This window comes from Cryptomeria japonica, chromosome 8, assembly GCF_030272615.1.
Source record: "Cryptomeria japonica chromosome 8, Sugi_1.0, whole genome shotgun sequence".
Classification (NCBI taxonomy): Eukaryota; Viridiplantae; Streptophyta; class Pinopsida; order Cupressales; family Cupressaceae; genus Cryptomeria; species Cryptomeria japonica.
In genome coordinates this window covers 202533174-202547224 of record NC_081412.1, presented here as the reverse complement: position 1 = coordinate 202547224, position 14051 = coordinate 202533174, and the positions used below count along the sequence as shown (strand labels likewise).

The 14051-nt window shown below is 38.9% G+C and overlaps 1 protein-coding gene across 9 annotated transcripts in view; it reads left to right on the top strand.

Moving 5' to 3' along the window:
* Positions 1–13401, top strand: part of LOC131048348 (SPX domain-containing membrane protein OsI_21475) — a 275121-nt gene extending 261720 nt beyond the window's left edge. For 8 of the 9 annotated variants that reach the window (XM_057982273.2, XM_057982271.2, XM_057982270.2 and 5 more), the window contains one exon: positions 12867–13401. In XM_057982273.2, the coding sequence (XP_057838256.2) occupies positions 12867–13105 (239 nt within the window). In that variant the 3' untranslated portion in view covers positions 13106–13401. The remainder of the gene's footprint in view (positions 1–12866) is intronic. The other variant, XR_009106396.2, reaches the window with a different exon arrangement.
* The last annotated feature ends 650 nt before the right edge of the window (positions 13402–14051 follow it).

The window sequence follows — 14051 nt, the reverse complement described above, 5'->3', positions numbered from 1 at the left end:
ATTTTACAATAAGCATAGGTGCCCCACTTAGTAGTAAATGCAGTCTTGTATTGGTCTGATTCTTGGACCAAGATTTGATTGTAGCCTGAATACCCATCCAAGAACGAAAATCTTTCTGAGCTACTGACCTTTTGGAGAATTTGCTCCATAAAGGGAAGGGGATAATGATCCTTGAGGGAGGCTCTATTGAGATCCCTAAAGTCTACACATAGTCTGATTTCCCCATTCTTCTTCCTTACAGGGACAAGGTTGGCCACCCAGGACGAGTGCTTGATAGGGAAGATGATATTGGCTTCTATGAGCTTGGTCAACTCCTTCCTCATTAGTGGCTCAATTTTGGGGTTTATTGGCCTTTGCTTTTGTCTAACTGGCTCCGCATCCGGGTTTAGCTCTATAGTATGCTAGGCTAAGCTAGGATCAAAACCCTTCAAGTCTTCATAGGTCCAAGCAACTATGTCATCATATTGTTGGCAAAGCTCAACAAAGGCCTTTTGCTCGGTTGAGGAACACACCTTGCCCAAGTTCAAGGACCTACCCTCAGCAGCAACAACTAGCTTGTAATCACCCCTCTTTGCAGCCAAGTTCATTTTTTTCTTCAACTGATCATCCGAGTTGAAAATGCCTTCCAAGGTAACTAGACCTTTAGGCAGCTTGTTGGAGTTGAGCTGCGTGATTTGATCTCCATACTGGTCTTGCAGCTTAGACTGATTTTTAGCAGAAAATTCTGCTTCATTTTGCAAGAAGTTGACAATTTGTTGATCGCTTTCAAACACTTGCCAATTCACTTGATTGTCTGGGACAACAGGCCTCACAACAAGTCTGATGTGTTGCTCCTTCTCTCTTGCAACATTCGCTGGTATGTCGAACTGAGCACCAACCACTACAAGCCTATCAGCATGCTTGTTCTGACCCCTAGGAATTCTCTGGATATTGAAGGCCTCAAATCCTTCAATCAAACCCCAAACCCTATGTTTGTACGATTTGAGTAGGTTGTTCTTTGCTACACTTTGGGCTCGGATGTGTTTAACAACCAACTCACTATCTCCAAGTACTTGCAGAGATTTGATCTTTTTGCTTTGTGCAAGTTGGAGATCAAGGCTTCATACTCAGCGACATTGTTAGTGCAACCAAATTGAAGCCTAAAGGAGAAGAAATATTTCTCTTGCTCAGGAGAAACAAGCATCACCTCAGCACCTGCACCATTCCATAACCCCTCTGAATCTCCTTGTGTCTTGATGAGGTTAGGGATAGGAGTATCCTCTTCATGGATACAATAGGTGCCAAGCCCAGTCTCTTCAGTCTCAGCTAATGGATCAAACTGAAAGGCATTGGCCCATTCGTCCAACAAGCAATCAAGAACCTCCTGCAAAAGAGTACCAGGCTCACGGATAGCACACTCCTCCCCTTCTTCATGCAAAGTGCAATTCATGTTTATAGGGAAGGGTGTGTAGGGCTCAATGTGGTTTTGGGCAATGGGCTCTGCCGTTGTGGTGACCTTGGTACCATACCTTGTTCGAAATAGCATATGGGACCAGTCAGAAGACAGGTACCCACCTATCTTGGCTGTGAAGTCTCTAGACAGGCAGATGGCAAAGAAGGCAGGGATGTAGAAGTCATGCCCCTACGTGGACATGACTCTTCATCGTTTTATTTATAGGCATCGACACTTGTTGTGAACTAAAACCAATAACTGTGGCAGTTTCACGAACCAGCAAGTTGTCGATATTATCATAGAAGATTAATAGTTAGAGTTATATATATATATATATACACATCGGAGGTAAAACATATTCATTGCAGCGATCTTATTAAAGTCTATCCTCACTACATATTACCAGACTATTGTATTCTCTATCCCTGGTCTAAATTCCTTAACATGGTATCAGAGCCACGTTGGTAGAGAAATAATAAAATAGTGATACCTCTTTTCTAAAAAAAATTCAAACTTGCACTCAGAATCAAAGGAAAATCAATCATGGTGAACAGTGTTAGAGTGGAGGATAGACTCGAAGGCGCATCCGACTTCGTCTCATGGAGAATTCGAATAACAGCAATTCTTCAAGAAATCGAACTAGATGCATACATAGAAGAAGATACGAAGATGCCCGAAGGCGAGCGAGAGAAAACAACTTGGAAAAGACACAACAACAAGGCTAAGAAAATCATAATTGATGCTGTTAAAGATCACATTCTCCCAACCATCTCAAAACTAACTATAGCTTATGATATGTTCAAGACAATTCAAAACTCATATGAAATAAATAATGCAAGCAGATTACTCACTTTAAAACAGCAATTAATGCATATCTACATGAACAAAGGAGAAACAATCACATCCTATTTCATGAGGATTTCAGAATTAAAAGACCAATTGTCAACTATTGGGAATAATATAGATGATATGGAGCTATCTCTAATAGCACTTAAGGGATTACCATCCAGTTGGGAATTCTTTATTCAAGGCATTAGTGCTCGTCCGACACTACCAAAATTCGATCAACTCAAGAATGATTGTACTCAAGAAGAATCTCGGCTAATCACAAGAGGATTGGGTCCAAACAAAGGGGGAGAAATTCAAGCACTACATGCTAACACAAGAAACGAAGGGAAGAAAAGGAAGTTCAAACGAAAGAGAGGAAATAATCACAAAAGCAAAGGCTTCTCCAAGATTCAATGCTACAAGTGTGATAAATTTGGACACACTCACAGGTTTCTGCCCAGAAAGAAAGAAAACTCAAGCTACCATAGCTAAAGTCAAGGAAGTAGAGAATCCTCTATTTTTCTTAGCCTTATCAAGCGAACTAAACTCAAACAAACATATGTGGATAATCGACAGTGGAGCATCTCAACACATAACGGGTTTTAGAGATCAATTCGAAACCTTTGAAGGCCACTCAACCGAAGAAGTTACAATAGGAGACAATTCTACCTATCCAGTGAAAGGAATTGGGACCTGCTCAATTCAATTAAGAATAGGAGTTACATTACAATTGAAAGATGTTCTCTTTGTACCAAGTATCAAAAGGATTTTGGTCTCTATTTCAGGACTAGCTGATCAAGGATATCGTGTCACCTTCCATGAAGATACTGTTCTACTCTGGCCTAAAAACTCCAACATAAAGAATGCTATTCCTAGAGGATCTAGAGATGGTAGTTTATACAAATTATGTAATACTAAAAAACAAGCACTAAATCATGAAGTATCAAACTCTAATGAAATTTGGCATAGAAGATTAGGACATCTTCGATTTAGTGCCCTACCTTCTATAGGAAAAATTACCACAGGATTACCCAATCTAAAATCTGATCATGTTGGAACTTGTAAAGGATGTGCTCTAGGGAAGAACTCAAAAGGGTCCTTTCCCTCAAGTGAACACAAATCAAAAGTTGTACTAGAGAACTTGTCCACACTGATTTGTGTGGTCCAATGTCATTACTATCACTAGGGGGATTCTTGTATTACGTGACATTTGTTGATGATTACTCTAGGAAAACTTGGATCTATTTCATAAAACACAAAGAATCAAATGAAGTGTTATTGAAATTTAAAGAATTTAAGGCCTTAGTGGAAAATCAAACTAGGAAGAAAATAAAGAGTCTAAGATCAGATAATGGGAGTGAATATATCTCTGAAAATTTTAAAGAATTCTGCATTTTTGTTGGGATTAAGAGGGAGTGTATTGTACCTTATAATCCTCAACAAAATGGAGTTGCAGAAAGAAAAAACAAAACCATCATCGAAGCTGCTAAAGCCATGATGCATGATCAAAATCTACATATTTCATTTTGGGCTGAAGCCTCAAATACAGCTGTGTACATTCAAAACAGATGCCCTCATTCAATCCTAGAGAATATAACACCTGAAGAAGCCTTTACAGGAAATAAACCAGATTTAAGCCATCTAAGAATCTTTGGTTACCACGTGTATATTCACGTTCCTAAAGAAAAGAGAACCAAACTAGAACCCTCCGGGAAGAAAGGCATATTTGTTGGCTACAGTGAAACCACGAAAGGATACAGAGTCTATATTCCAGGACAAAGATCCATTGAAATCAATAGAGATATCAAATTTGAAGAAGATGCTACTTATAAACTATCTCTAAGTGCAGAAGATGATCTAACCACAGAATTAGATGAAAATCCTACAATTGAAAATCAGAGTGAGAATAGCATAGAAAATCATGAACTTCAATCACCTAATTTCGAGAATGCTGAAAATCCTAACAACAAGAAAAGACCACTATGGGCAAGAAAGATGATTGAAGAAAATAATGTGGAACCCGATGAAATCTTCAAAGAGAATAAGAAAACAAGAAGTCAATCATGCTATGTTGCCCTCATGACTGAACTTACAAAATCTGAACCATCAAATGTTGAAGAGGCTTTAACATGTCAAGCTTGGAAAGATGCAATGATTGAGGAATACCAATCTATCTTAAAAAATGATGTTTGGGACATTGTACCTAGACCAAAAGACAAATCAGTTGTCTCATCAAAGTGGTTATTCAAAATCAAATATGCACCAGATGGTAGTATTGAAAAACACAAAGCCAGATTCGTTGCCAGGGGGTTCTCTCAAAAGGCTGAAATTGATTACAAAGAGACATTTGCTCCAATTGCCCGATATACTTCTGTAAGAACCATCATTGCCATTGCAGCTTCCAAAGGGTGGAAGATACACCAAATGGACGTGAAGACCGCATTTTTGAATGGTGTTATTGAGGAAGAAGTATATATAGAACAACCTGAAGGCTTTGCTACACATGATAGAAATCTCTATGTGTGTAGACTAAAAAAAGCTCTCTACGGCCTTAAGCAAGCTCTCAGGGCATGGTACGGAAGGATAGATAGTTATCTCTCCAAACTAGGATATTCCAAAAATGAAGCAGACTCTAACATATACTTCAAAATATCAGATGGTGACATGTTAATACTTGTTCTCTATGTTGATGACTTGTTGATAACAGGAGAAGATCACCTCATTGCAAAATGCAAACAAGATCTTGTGGCTGAATTCGATATGAAGGATCTAGGTCTACTACACTATTTTCTGGGCCTAGAAGTATGGCAAAAAGAGAATTATATTTTCCTAAATCAAGGAAAATACACCACTGATATCCTGACCAGATTTGGTATGATAGATTGTAAGCCTATATCCATTCCAATGGAAACAAATCTTCATAAGCTCAAAAGTGAAGCAGTAGATTCAGAACCTACATATCCTACATACTATAGACAAATTATTGGATCTCTTATGTACCTGGTAAACACTCGCCCTAATATTTGTTACGCTACCAATGTGTTAAGTCATTTCATGTGCGAACCTAAGAAGATTCACCTAATGGCTGCTAAGCATATTCTGAGATACTTGCGTGGCACTATTGGACTTGGCCTGAAGTATAAAAATGTTGAGATACAACTCCAAGGGTATTCTGATTCCGACTGGGCAAGAAGTTCCATTGATCGTAAAAGTACAATGGGGTGTTGCTTTAGTCTTAGATCAGCTATGATATCCTGGTTTAGCAGAAAACAGTCAACAGTTGCTTAGAGTTCCACTAAAGCCAAATATATGGCTGCCTCCATGGGAGGACGTGAGGCAGTATGGTTAAGGAAATTGCTAGTTGGACTATTTGGGAAGCCCCTAAACCCCACTGTGATTCACTGTGATAATCAAAGCTGCATCAAACTTTCTATAAATCCAGTTTTTCATAATTGATCCAAGCATATAGAAATCCCATACCAATACATAAGAGATATGGTAGACAGAGATGTTATCAAATTGATCTACATCAGCATTGAAGAGCAAAGTGCCGACATATTCACCAAACCTCTTGCAAAGTTGAAAGTGGAGTACTTTAGAGGTAAACTTGGTATGACTAAATTATAATGGAAATTTCTGATATTAATCTTAATCATATGTAATTGATATATTTATGAATATCTTGAATGCAATATTGCTTGTATGTGTTATGTCATGGAAGGTGACGATCTTTCATGTGATGTAAGTGTAAGATCACTATTGTAAGGTGACGACTTTCACAATAGCCTGATTTGTTAACAAGATTGACTACATTAAGTTGTTGTCCCGGAATGTGTCGGAAATCTTGATACTAAATTTGCTATGATGAGTTATTGAATTGTTATCATTAAATGATTGTTCCGAAATATGTCGGAAATTATGATAACAATCATATCATGATTGACTACATTAATTTGTTGTCCCGGAATGTGCCGGATATCATGATACTAAAATTATTTCACCTATGATAATGACAATGTTACAATTGTCTCTGGAATCAAAGTTGCAATCTGATAAGAATTCAAGTAGTTGTTGTCCCAGAGTGCTGGATATCAGATAATCTATATCTCTCTGAGATATGAAGTATTTCACTAGTAAGTGTTAGTGAATGATCATGTCAAATAAATGTGTATATCTAGAATGTTGTTCCTTAAAACTTAATTATGAAATTCAATCCTCTTTTGCTAAGAGGGAGTGTTAAGGATATAGCTTCATTTGGATTGAAGCAAGTAATATATAATAACATTGAATGAAGGGTCATGTCCCCGTAGGGTCAAGACTCTACGTGGCATAAGCCACGTAGAAGTCATGCCCCCATGTGGACATGACTCTTCATCCTTTTATTTATAGGCATCGACACTTGCTGTGAACTAAAACCAATAACTGTGGCAGTTTCACGAACCAGCAAGCTGTCGATATTATCATAGAAGATTAATAGTTAGAGTTATATATATATATATATATATATATACACATCGGAGGTAAAACATATTCATTGCAGTGATCTTATTAAAGTCTATCCTCACTACATATTACCACTACATATTACTAGACTATTGTATTCTCTATCCTTGATCTAAATTCCTTAACAGGTCGATAATTGATATGTCTTGCAAGACAATGCAACCAGGGCATGCATGCAAGGTTAACTTCAAATATTTTACCACCCCTACTGTCTTAATAGAAGTGCCATCTAACTGGACCACCCCTTTGGTCACAGGTTCGTATTCTATGCCAAGAAGATCAACTACCTTCTTAGGCATGACTGAGCTACTAGTTCCTGAATCTATCATGCAATTGTGAATCAAGTTATCTCCTATGATTAAGGAGAGATAGAAGGGGGGAGGCTTGCTGATTTTTCTTGAATCTTCTTCCTCCTTGGGTTGCACCAAACTGGTGGAGGCTGCTTTTTCGTTGACTACTGCCTCACTACCTGACTGATTTACATCCTTTAATGCCTCTTTAAGCAAATCCCTTTGAGATGGGATTGAAAGGGCCTCCCACATAGTGAGGTTGAGGTTGGCCTTCTTCATCTGATCGATTATGTTGAAAGGGACACCAGCTGATTTTAGAGGACCCTTTGAGGCTAGAAGGTCTACTTTTGCTCTTTGGACGACTTGGGCCTCTTCCTGCCTCTTGCTCCCTTGCATGGTACTCTGGCTTGTATCATGGGCAGCTACATTGGGTGTTGGAGCTTGGGCTGATGTAGAAGGTGAGGCAACTTCCATGGCTCTCTTCTTTGACGTTGTATACTACAGCATAGACTCACCATTTGTTTGGTTCAAACCACAGAATTCTGCCTCCTGCCAATTGACAATGGTAGAATCCCCTTGTAAGTGAGCCTGAGTGCCAACACTAGGTTGATTTGGGTCATATTGCTGGCCAGAAGTGATCGGCTCATCCTGCACCTCTAAGGTTTGGACAAACCCTCCATTTTGGCATGCTCCTTGGTTGTGTGGCAAATTGCATGGTTGACACCAATCTTGCTCTTGGGCAAGGTTATTTTGCATTGGAACTGTTGCCTTTGAGCTGCTTGCGGTTGTGGGATTCACACTATTCAACAGCTTGGCATTGCTCCGTTGGTTTTGCCCTCGAAAGGGTGGCCTATTTTGCTGATAATTCTGATTTTGTGCCTGATAAGGTCTTCTATACTGAGTTTGCTGCCTCTTTAGTGTCACCAACTCATTGCTAAAGCTTTGCAATAGAGCCTTGACCTCATGGATCTCATTGGAGGATGTAGAGGGTGTGGATGATTGTCCTGCGGAAGCCATGGGGATAGGAGCCAAAGTGGGGTGTTGACTAGGAGCTTTTGGGAAGAGAGGCATTGGAGGCCTTGGAGCTATCTTCCCAACCTGAATCAAACAATTTTTTGCTCTTATGGCTATGTCATATGCACCCGGTAGAGAGGCTCCACCCATTGATTGGATCATGACAGCTATATCGTTGTTGAGAGCTCTAAGATAATACAAGAAGGCATGATTTGGAGACGGCTTCACTAGAGAAGGAATCCTATTCCATGTCTTATGGAATCTGAAGTTGAAGTCTCCCATGAACTCGTGGGGTGCCCTCTTGATCGTAGTTAACTGCTCCACAAGTGATAGGTGATCACTTTTGTCTTCGAAATGGTTGCACAACCTCTCCCCCCCAATTCGTCCCAATTGTGAATGGAGCTAGACAACAACCCTTTATACCATTGCAAATCTTTGCCTTTCAAAGATGTGGCTAAGAGTCTAACAGCAACATTATTCTGAGTGATATTATGGACAGAGCAGATGTTTGCAATGTCTTGAATGTGCTCAATGGGGGTAGTAGTTGTTTCATTAGTGAAGTATGGTATACTCTTCAACGCAGCCATTAGTATGTTGCTCCATTGAGTCAAAATAAGGGGACTCCCTCCATTGAAGATAACAAAAACTTGATTTCTAGCCATGCGGAACAATGGTCTATTGATATGAGTGGTGGGAGCCCTTGATAGTAATGGTCTTGTAAATGGAGGAGTAGAATGAGACCTGGGAGTTGGAGTGTTTACAACCTTGACACCCCTGACTGGTGACAATGAAGGTCTACCAATTGGGAGAAAGAGCATAGCAAAGCTCAAGGCAGCAGGGAGAGAACCCTTTACAATGAGGCTTAACAGCCTTTATATAGAAAAATGGTTACAATGGTGATCATGACCCCTGCATGTCAGTCTGGAAGTGTAGGGAAGTGCATGCACTTGGCTTGTACATGCAAGCAACCTAGCCATACCACCAAAGGCAACTCTGAGGAAGGTGGACTAACTAACCTTCCAAAGTCAGACATGGCATAAGTCACCAAGCATGGCCCCGTACCTCCTTGATGGAAATCCTGCGAAAAACACTTAATGTACCCTTGTGGCTCCGTAAAAGAATGTGCACAAGTCACAAAACTGTCGGAGCATTAAAAGCCTTGAGTGTCGATCACGCCATCCGGAAGTGTCGCCAGTCAGAAGGAAGTCCAGAGACTTCAGAAGTTCGGACTCTCGAAGTGGGAAGACAAGGGAAGAACTTCGGAACCTCGGGGTTCCAAAGTTCCGAGATAGGAGAAAGGAGGGCAGCAAGGAACCTCGGAACCTCGAGGTTCCGAAGTCCCAGAGAGAAGGAGGAAGAAGGGCAAGGAGGGAACTTTGGAACCTCGGGGATCCGGAGTTCCGAAGAAGAAAGGGAAAGGGCTAAAGAGAGGAGGGGAACTTCGGGACCTCGGGGTTTCAAAGTTCCGAGGAAAGGAGAAACTTAAGAGAAGAGGTGAAGGAAAGGAAGGCTAGGAACTTCGGAACCTCGGGGTTCCGGAGTTTCGAGGAGGGAAGGAGGAAAAAAGGATAAGGAACTTCGGAACCTCGAGGTTCTAGAGTTCCGGGGGAAGAGGGAGAAAAGCTAAGGGAAGGAAGGGAACTTTGGAACCTCGAGGTTCCGGAGTAGGAAAGAAAGAGACTAAGGCAAAGAACTTCGGAACCTCGAGGTTCCGGAGTTCCGGAAAAGGAAGAAGGAAAGAGACAAGGGCAAAGAACTTCAGAACCTCAGGGTTCCAAAGTTTCGGAGAAGGGAAAGAGAGGGCCTAGGGACTTCCGACAAGGCAACACTTCAAACCATGATTCTACTGCCTTTATCCTTGATCAACCGGGGTCAACACTGGTCCATGAAACATATCTCTGATCGGTTCTTGCCGATGGACCAAGGGTGTCATAAAATGACAACAATTACCAAGCAAGAAGGTGACATGCAAATGTGATCAAGGAATGGAGATAGTTTTGGAAGAGTTAATCAAAGTTAGAAACTTGATCTAGATGATCCAATTTGGGAATATGTGTCATCATCATCACACTGGGCTTGGAAATGTTGATTATTGAGAGATATTGCTTGAAACACAAACATTTCTTTGTGATGATCTACAAGACACGGATGCTAAGTTGGTGCCTAGTCATTGTCAAACCAATCAAGAGATTCCAAGTCAGCATGTCCAAGTTCAATGCACCTGTCTCATCTAGTGAAGGAGCAAATGACACATGACGCTAAATCAAATATTATTCTACATACATAACCTCATTTCTTATTGGTTCATATTCAAAGAAATACATGTGTCCAATACATTGTAATTTTGTCATTGGTCAAAGGCAGTTGGTTACGACTAACTCTAATTAGAGTTTCATCATGTAATCTTGGTCGTTGATCTTGAATCAATGTGAGCCATTGAATTGTAATCGATACCTCTATATAAGGCTCAAACCTCTCATTTGTGAAGGTTAACAAACAATAGTTGATCAAAAGTTGGAAGTGTATAAGTAGGAAGCAAGTAGAGGTAGAGTAGGAGAAGGAATTGTTGCCAAACCTATGTTATGGTGGATTCTTGTGTGTTATCTCAATGTATTGCATGGTTTCTATTTCTCAAGTTAGATTTGTTTATATGGAGTTGATTAGATGAATGGAAGAACTTATTGTTGATTAATGGTGAAACCTAATGTTCAACCATTTGGAATTTGTTGATTGCAAATTGCAGTGCAATGGTTAGAGTGAACTTATCTAAAAGCTTAACTTCAATTGCTTTATGCTCATTGTTCATGGTGTTGGTGTGCATAAGTGGTATGAAAATCATTCACTCATCCTTAGGAGATTACACCATCTTTGTGTAGTTGTTTCCTCGTGGCGAAGCGAAGCTTGGTTTGGTGTCATCAAGTCAACAATCATTCCTTACATTCTTAGGATTAGCGTAGACTCTCTAAACCCTTTCCTTTTGTCTTTTATTTCCAAAGTCAGTTAGATTCCACATTCCAGCCGTGTTTATAAGCATAAGCCCCTTTGTGCTTACCAGCATCATCATGTCACATCACTAAGTCTATCTAGAATTTAAAGTTGATTGTTCGCGTCGTAAACCTTGGAGGTGTCTCAATTGATCATATTCTTTAGCATATGAGGTTTCTTTTTTCAAGAGAAGATAGAATACTTAGTATTTTATTTTGTGTTCAAGGTGCTAAAAAACACATCAACACGCACCCCATTGAATAAGCAGGAAGTGTTCTTTCTTTTCAGTTATTGAATAAGCATTCCAATGAAAATGTGAGATTGGCAAGATTTCCACCTATTACATTTCCTTTTAAGTTGCAACATTCTAGTTAATTGTATAGTCCTGAACACCATATGCTCTCACCTTGCCCATCTTAGGAACTTTGTGATCAAAAAGTGGAAAGAACATCACTTTGTATCTCAATTCAATTGAAATAATTTTGCATTAAAAAAGGGGTGTATATTATACTCAAAATAGTATGGGATTCTTGCCATCATCAAAATTGGTGGAAAAGACCAAGGAAAAGTATGGCACCCGTGGTGTGGTATGTAATGCACTGACATTTCTTTTCTATCTAGGATGCACTAAAAGGAGTAGGTGTTAGTCACTCATTGTAGATGTGTTAGTCACTCTTTGTTTATATGTTAGTCATTGATTGTGTACTTACATGAGTTTTATGCACATTGTTTATGCCCTTGTCAATGATGACATCAAATGGTATGGGTTGTTTGTTTGTCATCATAGATGGTGATGGATTAAGAAAAGGATGGGACCCACGGTGTAGTATGGGATTCAACGACATTCCTTTTCTAGATGAGGTCTATTTATGGGCTTATGTGTTAGTAAATCAGGTAGTGTGATGATGCATACAATAGGTTGCATCCACTTCCATAGTATTGATTATTTTTTATGCAAACATGTGATGTATGCTTAAGCTAGTCACTATTGTACTTGAGATATGTGTATGAGCTAGTCAGTGTTGTAGTTGTGATGTACATATGAGCTAATCACCCTTGTACTTGTGAGGTGCATATGAGCTAGTACCTATTGTATGTGTAACGTCTGTATGAACTAGTCACCATTGTACCTATGATATGTGTATGAGCTATCACAATTGTACTTGTGATGTATGCTTGATCCATTTGTTGTGCGATCTTGGGATTATGAAATTATATTACCCCTATGTTTACTAATGAAAAGCTACAACAAGTGAACTATGTTGATGGTGGCCACTTTTTCTTTTGGCAGTTAGTACCTTTAATCTTTCCAACTGATATCTTTGAGATTTTAAAAAAAGGGATTTCACGAGCTATTTGAATCTGAAATTTATTTGGTGGTGTTGTATAGGTGTCCTTGTGGAGAGATGTAAGGAATATAGTGTCCTCTCAATTATAATTGCCACATTTGGAAAACAAAATTTAAATTTAGTGTTTAAAAGGTTTAAGGAAGATTCTTGAAATTTACTTCTTGGACTCTTTAATCATGCAGCATTTGTATATGTTTGTTTGTCTAGTGTTTACAATTTTAGATTTAGTGTTCTCTCATTTGGTTAAGTATTTCCAACCCTTAGTTTTTATATCCTTTAAGTGACATTGACTGACTCTATCATTAGTGAACATTGATTCATTTTTCATTTTTCATTTTTCTATCGTTCTACTACATGGGAATTAGCATTATTTTACTGCTTCATTAAGAAACTTCATTTGGGAAATGCATTTGTAGTTAGTTTTAGGATGGAAATCTAATTCTTTTCTGACTGATACGTTGCCAGGTGTAAATTTGTCTCTGTTATCAAAGGTTATGTCTTCAAGGCTAGCTCGGGGAACCTACAATGGAGGTTTATTGTCAACAGAAGCTGGAACATTGGCCAGAGTGTTGGCAGATCTGTCTATTACATTTGTAGGTTACCTGGGAACAAAACACCTACTTGACTTAACACTTCTCCCTTCACTTTTTATTGGAATTTTATCAATTGCTGCAACCTACTATACCTACAATTTACTCTACTAGGTCTATGCCAATACAAATTTAGTGGACAGATCATTGATTTTCCTGTGATTCAACATACAATTCAGTTTATTAAGAGACATCGATCTCATATTTTACGGGAGATGAAAAGACCTTTGGTTTTAATGTTTGTTCTAGTCTAAGTTTGAACTATCAAGTGCCTTTTCTGCTCTGCTAGTAAATTTGGCTAGCAGTTAAGAGCGGGAATCTTGAGATATCAATAATGTTGTAAGCTTCTTGCTTGTCATTGGTTTTTCTGGTTTCCTTAATGGGCCTAAGTCCTTTCAGGCTGCTCTTAATTTTTGTTTTTTATTATTTATGAAGAATAGATAAACATGTTATTAGAAGAAACATTGAGGCAACAAAAAGAAGATCAAATTGTTTTACCATTTACTTTCTATTCTTCACAGATGTTAATTGGGTCCCATAGTGATCCATAAACCAGGGTAGATACTCTACATATGGAGTTATCAGTAGATGAATTCTAATGCAAATAACTCTAACAATTCCTCACAAACACTAGCTACCATATACGATAGTTGTCAAACTACTATGACAAATGAAAATAAGGAAAATATAGAGAACTCCTCACTAACACAATCTATCATATACAATGGTTGTCAAACTACTATGTCAAATGAGAACAAGGAAAATATAGATAACTTACATTCTGAATGCTGAAAACAACAATGTAAACACCCAAACTGTTCAACAATTTTGACCCAGAGAAAACCCAAGTTGGGTGAAAAGCAACAGCTTAGAGAGCAATTTACTCCCCAGCTCAATATTGAAAAATGAATTGCAAATGCATACCAAGCCAACAAGGCTACAACAAGTTCTCACACAGTTTATAAGAGCTTGACTACACCTAAAACACAATCTTATAATGACTTTTCAGTTGCAATGTGCACACTACAGTAAAAAATAGTCTCCCAATCAACAAACAAAA